At 32.6% G+C, this 8,671-nt stretch overlaps 1 protein-coding gene across 1 annotated transcript; it reads right to left on the bottom strand.

Annotated features, from left to right (window-relative positions):
- Positions 1-247: 247 nt before the first annotated feature.
- Positions 248-7,019, bottom strand: LOC150038652 (uncharacterized). Its single transcript, XM_090314015.1, is given in 11 exon segments — positions 248-301; positions 448-514; positions 788-929; positions 982-1,092; positions 2,315-2,369; positions 2,450-2,558; positions 3,027-3,100; positions 5,123-5,596; positions 5,599-6,060; positions 6,062-6,772; positions 6,774-7,019. Coding segments are annotated over 11 exon segments (2,505 nt in total).
- Positions 7,020-8,671: the final 1,652 nt, after the last annotated feature.

The following is an 8,671-nucleotide window of genomic DNA, read 5'->3' as shown; positions in this document are numbered from 1 at the left end:
ATACTCATCAATATTTGTTCTCCACCTATGAATTTATCCACAATACCAGAACCAGACTTTGAAAAATTTTCGGTAGCATAACGATGCTACCACAACAAAACCAAAAATTTACCTTGAATCTATTCAAAGAAACACACTCCCAAAAATATTTCACAACGACTTGTTCTCAACAAAACTATCAGAATTCCCAAAAAATGAATATTCAAGAACACATACATCAATAAGAAAATTTAGCTCACAATATACTTCAAACCGCAAAAGTCATCACAAAGACTACCATAGTGCATGAATAACCCACAAACTACCATTTACAATAAATAAGAATCACAATACCAGAATACAACTTCCAATAATAAACAGATCATGTCTTCCACCTATGAATTTATCCATAAATTCATTCTAAGCTACTATTTACATTCTATTGAGACAAAAAAAAATAAGAATTACATCCTTACACAAATCTGCAGCATCAACAAAACCTGCAACATCAACAAAACTTGCAGTACAATAAAACCTACAGCATCAATAGTAGCATCAACAAAACCTGCAGCATCAACAGCTTGGATTTGAAGTATTTTAAAAATTTATAAATTTTAACGAAGTTATTCAATTTAGTCCATCATTTTTCGTCCAAAAACTTCATTTTTCTAAAATTGGTGAAGATGAGAAGATCTGCAAGTCTAAAAAAGTGTCTTCAATATAAAAATGTAAAAGATCAACAGGAGGTCTAAATAAAAAAGATAAGGACACTATTTAGTTGAAGAAGCAAACACAATATCATTCTTACTCTTCTTCCTCCATCTCCGAGTCAGCATTTTGAAGCATTCTATCATAGGATAAAGAAGCATTACCAGGTCCAATGGCAAGAACAGTCTTCGAACAATAAAGGATAATTATGAAAATCTCCACTGGCTTAGAACAAATCATCACTGTCATGTATAGATTAAATTCCATTTTTCATCCAGGTAGAAGCAGACTCACCCTCTTCTTGATTGGTAAAGTTGCTAAGTTCTTTGGTACATTCAACAGACATCCTAGCTGACTGTGCTTCGAAAACCTCTAGAATGATGCTGGGGTTTAACCAGTCCTCAGCTGCAGAGAATCAGAATTGACAAGAAAATCAATAAATAATTAATCAGTCCTTATGATTTTTATCATGTGTTCATGTGGGACTTTCAAATATTTCTCTCATTTTTATAACTAGCATTTACATTCTATTGAGACAAAAAAACAAGAATTACATCCTCATATAAATCGGCCAACAAAACTTGCCCATTGGGTCCGAATTACGTCGATCTCTCCTTGCGTATTCTGCATCTTTTGTATTGAACTACAAAAAGGAAAAGAAAAAAGATAAACCCAACATAAGTTTACGTCCATTTATTAAATTAAAGCTAGCACTATATAAAAAATAAATAATTTACGTACGAGACTAGTAATGGGAGTAGTAGGATTATGCACTATTTCATGTATATACTTTTGCACATAGTACCCGCATCCTACAGAATCTAATTGACGAGGGCACTGTATATAAAGTTGAAAACAATTGTTAAATTTACCTTTACAGGTTTCCATTTTGGAGAAGGCCGATAGTATTGGAGATTGTGCTTGGCTTGCCATGTTTTCAATTCACTAAATAGTTTAAAAACATTAATTAAACATAAATACTTCAATTAAGAGCTATGAAAGTTCAATTACACTTACATATTTATAACTCCATGAAAATCCTCTTGAACCTTGCTTCGAAGAGAATCCAAAACATAAATACAGTTTTCTTGTAGATTGATTACAATCAATATCCAATGATAACGATAATAAGCAATAATTTTGAAATATTAGTACGTGTATAATGCAAATTAGCCACAACACAAACACAATTTACTTACCCTGTGTTATATGGAATGAGGACTATTTGGTCTAAATTAGCCAATTTTAGTTGATTGGCTAAATTTTTGGATCGGATATCTTGAGACTTCACATGTGGCGATATTCTTGCTTGATCAATTATAAAAAAAAACTTCTTCGTAATATCACGACCACATTCATCCCAAAGATGCCTAAACAAAGTAAAAATTATTATTTATCAACATGAAATAAAGTATACATGAGTGAATTTAGATGAGTAATACTTACGCAATGTATGTTAAAATACACATGTGGCCTATTTCAACCATATTGCAATATTGGAGCAAATCATCACGACCTAAATAAATAAATTTGTCTCTTTCAAATATATGCTTGTCCAAAGAGATACGAATCATGTCTACATCGTTCATGTTATGCATGGCATGTGCGTTCAATAATTTGATAGTACCATTAGCATTAGCATATTTGGAGGACTGGCTGAAGTTCTTAATTGGTGATTGATCCTACCATAACCAAAGTTACAAAAATTCAAAGTAGGAAAAATAATAAATAACCAAACTTATAAACTGAAAAGGAAGCATACTTTTTTCTTGTCATCCATAACTACAAGTTCACGAGGCCATTTTACGAAGTTGCCCATTGCTTGCTTTAAGAACTCTATTTTACCCTTCATAAGAGTTGGTATAGCAAATCTTCTCCAATGACAATGTCAATCAGAACTTTCACGGTTAAACATGACACATCATCATCAAATGCTATGACTACTGCAACAATATTATCTACAGTTCCTATAGTCAAGTGGCATGGTGTCCCCTTAACAAATTTAAAAGAACTTGTCATGCATGGTTAAGCACGTACAATATGATTAAAATTTAAAAGTCACAATAAATAAATTACCTCCAATCTTCTTTAGACATCTTCTCAGTATCTTCTTCTTTAGACATCTTCTCAGTATCTTCTTTAGATGCACTTAGTGCAACACTTCCAACAAATGATTTGGACTGATGAGATTGTTTACTATTAGTTCTTTCTCTTGACATTTTACCATGTCGAACAATTTTTTGACTAGGGCCTCCTTCAGTTTTTTAGCTCATAGAGGACTTTGGTTTTACTAATTTGAAATATTGAGAATGGGAAACAAAATCACTCATTCTTCTAACACGTCCCAATGTTCTTCCGTACCCAATGCTTTGGTGAGAACATCTTCACCTTCATGAACTTCAGCCAATTTATCCTGTAAAACATATTACAATTTTCACACAATATCTATATCATCTTAAACTTATATATATGTCATCTTAAATTTTGCATAATATATACTTACAATCCGATTGGCACATTCTCGAGTAACTTCATCAAAGTATTCATTATTCTTTTCTTTTTTTGCTTCTTTTCATAAAGTCGCCCGATAAGAAGGGTTATTCGATAGGTTCTACATGAATATACATATTTAATTAGCATAAACATATTATAAATAAGTCGAATAACTCACTAATTCTTGGGCAAGATTCACATAGCCCTTCCGAGAAATGTGGTGATTATATACACATTTCGCACGTCTTTCTTTTTTTACACGACTGATTTTCTGTACAACAAATCTAGTTGAAGTTACCTATCAAAACAATGATAATGTTGACATGTAATTTATTGTGAATGACTTACCTCCCATTCTTCGCTCAATCGTTCGTTGATGAACGATGTCCAATGATCTTGCTCTATATGAGAATATTGTTGGGTGGAAATTGCAAGACCGAAGGTTCATTCTTAAATGGAAGTATGAACTTTTGAGTCAACGTTGTCTTGAAAATCTGAGACTTCCTAAATGGAAATTAGTATACAATGTTTGGACTTAGAGTCCACATTGATTGACATCTGCACAATGAAAAAAGTAGTTAAACACTGTGCACATGAATTAAAAGTTTAGAAAACATACCGCTACACAATCAAAAAGTTTGTCTTTTAAATGATTTGGAACTTTTTTCCAAGAATCATACGTTATAAAAATTTGTTGTCGAACACAAACTCCTATATAACTCTGCATCTTCTTTGCTTCAGATCCCACCGGTTGTCCATGTTCATTATAATCGATGGTCAACCGTTGCCCAGATGTCCTTATTTGTGCCAACTCAGATATTGTAGTTGGGCCACGTGGTATACTTATTCTACTATATTTTTGTGGTATCATATTTCTATCATCCTCACTGCTACTTGTGGAAGTTTCCATGTCAAAAAAAAAAAAAAAAAATTACTCACACAAAAAACATATAATCTTAATATTTAAATACATATAACCATAATAAATTACATACCATGTTTAATACATTATTTATCAACCCATCGACCCTCACAGTCATGTCTAATGTATGTGGATGTTGTATCATCAATCTCAGTAAATGTATCAACATTGGGCATTCTTTGCATACCTCTATAACCACACTCTTGTAGCATATCTCGTATTTCATCTTCATAAAAATCATCCTCAATTGTTCGTTGTGGAGATGTTAAAACAATTGATCAACCCGAATTTGCGGGGTCTTTTATATAGAACACTTGTTTTTCTTGAGAGGCTAAAATAAATGGGTCTGATTTATGTCCAATACGATTGAGGTCCATAATAGTAAACCCAAACTCGTCTATTTTGACTCTAGTTCTATTCTCAACCTAATTACATTTGAATAAAATAAATGATAATCCATGATAGTCAAGCTCCCATATTTCTTGTATTACACCATAAAAGGTTATATCTGACATGATAGGCCTTTTATCCTTAGCACTAGAGACTTGCATTGTGGTAGTCGTTATACTAACTCCACTATTTTTAACTCTCCTAACATCATCGCGATTCTTTGTGTGATAGTAGTAACCATTGACCACATAACCAAAATATTTTACTACAGTTGGACAAGGTCCATTAGCTATCCATCTCAAAGAAGGCGATACGGAATTTTTGGGTACTTCAAGAGCTAGTGAAACCTACGATATATTTCATAATATTTTAGTAGTTAACATTTAATTATATATCAAATAGTAGGTCTCTAGAGATTACCCGTGTGGACAACCACCGACTGAATGTACGATTATGCTCTTCTTGAAGCCACTTTCTACTTTTATTTTTACCAGAATTGAGCTTAGAAAAAATATCCATATTTTGCCTATTATAAATGACAAAGTTAATAGATTATTGAATAATCAAGTAACCTAAAACAAGAATAAGATGAAGATATACATACTCGACGTAAGAAAGCACATCATTTACATTTTGAAGGACATAAAGATAAGCTTGATCCAACTCATCCTTACTCGATCTGATAAAAGAAACAGCTAACAATGCTCTATCAATGTTTGAGTTCGCTTTCTTTGTTGATAAGTTTAGCCCAATAGAATTAACACCAGATACGAATTCAGAACAAAACTCTATAGTCTCTTCAACAATATAATTTTCTCCAACACATCCTTCTGGTCGATTTCTATTTCGTACATAAGTTTTCAACACTTTCATGTATCGTTCAAAAGGATACATCCACCTCAAATAAACAGGTCCACAAAACTCAACTTCTCTTACGAGATGCACTACAAGGTGTACCATTATTGTGAATAATGATGGAGGAAAATACTTCTCTAAGAGGCATAGAGTGACAACAATATCCTCTTGTATACCCTTTAACTGAAATGAATCGATCGCCTTGCAACATATAGCATTAAAGAAGAAGCATAGGCGAGTAATTCCAAGTCTAAGCATAGGCGAGTAATTGCAAGTCTTACATGTTTGGGTAAAATATCACGAATGGCTACCGATAATAATTGTTTCATAAGAACGTGATGGTCATGCGACTTAAGTCCATAAAGTTTCAAATCTGTGAGTGATACTAAACTTTGAATGTTAGATGAATAGCCTTCAAGTACTTTAATTTCTGATAGTACCTTACAAAAGCTCAATTTCTCAGCTCGTGTTAATGTATAACATGCGGGAGGTAAAAAGACTTTTTTATCTCCTACTTGAGGGGCTAACTCTGATCTAATGTTCAATTCCATCAAATCTAATCGATTATTTATTCCATCTTTTGTTTTACTAGGAATATCAAGCAATGTGCCAATAATATTTGCACATACATTCTTTTCAATATGCATCACGTCTAAACAATGTCGCACGTCAAGATACTTCCAATATTCTAACTCAAAAAGAATAGATTTTTTTCTTCCAATAAGTTGAAGTGTTATCTCCACTGTTCTTTTCTTTGATACTTTTCTTACCAAATGAATATTGATACTTACTTTTTTCTGCAAGAATTTCTTCCCCATTCAATGGTTTTGGACCAAATTCTAATTCTTGTGCGTCATTAAAAGCTTTCTTTTGTTTCCTATATGGATGATGGCGGGGTAGAAACTTGTGATGCCCGAGATATGTCATCCTCTTCCCTTTTGGTAAATAAGTGGATGAAGTATTCTCTCCACAAATTGGACATGAATGATATCCTTTAACCGTACAATCACACAAGTTACCATACGCAGGAAAATCATTAATGGTCCATAATAAAATGGCTTTAAACATGAAACGTTGTTCTTCATATGCATCGTAACATTCTACCCCATCTTTCCAAAGTTTTTTCAAGTCATCTACTAATGGAGCTAAATAAACATCTATGTCATTTCCCAGTTGTTTAGGACCAGATATTAGTGCAGTCAACATAAAAAATTTTCGCTTCATACACAACCATGGAGGTAGATTGTACGTCACTAACATCACTGGCCAACAACTATATCTACTGCTCAGATCTCCATGCGGATTTACCCCATCTGCCGAAAGAGCAAGACGAAGATTTCTAGGTTCTGACCCAAACTCTGGCCACAAATTGTCTATTTTTTTCCACGATAGGGCATCTTTGGGATGTTTTAATAAACCATCTGTTTCTTTTTTTTTTAGCATGCCACGTCAATAAACTTGTTGTCTCTTTACTTCGAAACATTCTTTCAAATCTTGGAATTGGGAGGAAATACCACATGACTTTTGCTGGGATATTCTTAGCCTTTTCGTTTAAATTTTTTTGAAGCTTCCATCTTGATGTACCACAAATGGGGCATACATTTGGATTAAAGAGTTCTTTTCTAAATAAGCAACAATCATTTCTACATGTATGAATCTTCTCGTACTTCATTCCAAGAGTACCCAACATCTTTTTTGCTTCATAAGTAGAAGTTGGAATTTCATTAGGACTAGGTAATATGTCATGAATTAATTCCAACAACTCATGAAACTTTTATCGCTCCATCCAAATTTAGATTTTAAATTATATAACTTTACCAATGTAGATATTTTGGAAAAAGTTTTACAATTTGGGTACAATGGTTTCTTCGCATCATCTAATAATTTTTCAAAATTATCGGATTTTCCACTAAAATAGTTATTGTATGCAGCCTCAAACATTCCAATTGTGTTATCAACATCAACATCATCCTCATCAGCTTCGTCTCTTTCACTAGTAGACACATTTTCATTGTTCCTCTTAATCGGTAATGATTCACCATTAAAAATCCATGTCTAATAACTTTGATCTATACCATTAAAAAATAAGTGTTTTCTTATTTTGTTCACATCTAGAGTCTTTGCATTAGCACACTTCAAATATGGACAACTCATGACATTCAGTATATTTGAATGTTGTAAACCATTTTTAATAAACACCTCGACCCCTAAACTATACTCAACTGACATTTTATTCATTTTCATCCATGACTTATCCATGATTGTAAAATATGTAACTTATCTACAAAAAATAATAATAATAATAATAATAACAAGGGAAAATTTAAAAGCATAAAATTATGATTGAAAAATATGCAACTGCAACAAATTTAGAACAACTAGACTTTTAAGATAAGCATCTTATAAATATTACCTTGTCCTTGTTATTAATGTTGTTATGAAGTCCTTTTTGTGTTGGGTGCACCTTCTCCACTTGTCAACCTTCTTAAAACACGTCCAATGCAATCTTCCTATCTTCCTTCCAAATCCCCAAGAATCAAAATTTAGCCTTACACGTCAAACTTGAACCTAACAAATGAAAAAATTCACTTAAAATCAAGTATTGAATCAAAACAAATATCAATCCAAACAAATATCACAATAAACCGTGTCCTTAGACTGTGTTTCGTATGAGTCAATATCAAGGACTCAGTTCCTATCGACGAAAAGAAAAGTTAAAAAACAAAAACTCAGCAAAGTTCAAAATTCCATCAATCTAAACAAATATCACAATAAACCGTGTCCTTAGAGTTAGATTCTTTCTATAAATACTTCAAGAAAAGCTAACAATGAATACAAAACAACGATAACTAGCATGAGAAGCAACATGATGTAGTCCCCAAACATCACAATGTATTAGTTCAAAAACATAAGCAACAACATGTTTATTTGATGCAAAAGACAAATGCAATCAAGAGGGCAAATGAAATGCAAAATCCAACATTCATATCCATTCAGAAATAGTCAAACAGATTCAACAAAATCCAACAAGATCCATTCAACATTCAAATCCATTCATAAATAGTCAAACAAATTCAACAAAATCCAACAAGATCTGAATGCAAACAAGAAAAAAAACAAAAAATAATAAAGCTGAAAATGAGACTGATGAAATTTCTTTTTGAAAAAAAAGAATGGTAAATTTCAGGTGGTGGGAAATGCAATCAAAAGGGCAAATGAAATGCAATCAAAAAATTATGGGATGCAATTAGTTTGTGATCAGAAACTTGACAAAGGATATATCTGCGATGGAGAAGCTTGGATGACGACGACAGAGGATATACC

Source organism: Benincasa hispida, chromosome 1, assembly GCF_027475165.1.
Source record: "Benincasa hispida cultivar pf3 chromosome 1, pf3_genome.v1.1, whole genome shotgun sequence".
Classification (NCBI taxonomy): domain Eukaryota; kingdom Viridiplantae; phylum Streptophyta; class Magnoliopsida; order Cucurbitales; family Cucurbitaceae; genus Benincasa; species Benincasa hispida.
Note: the sequence above shows the minus strand (reverse complement) of the source record. Positions and strands in the feature narration are given on the sequence as shown.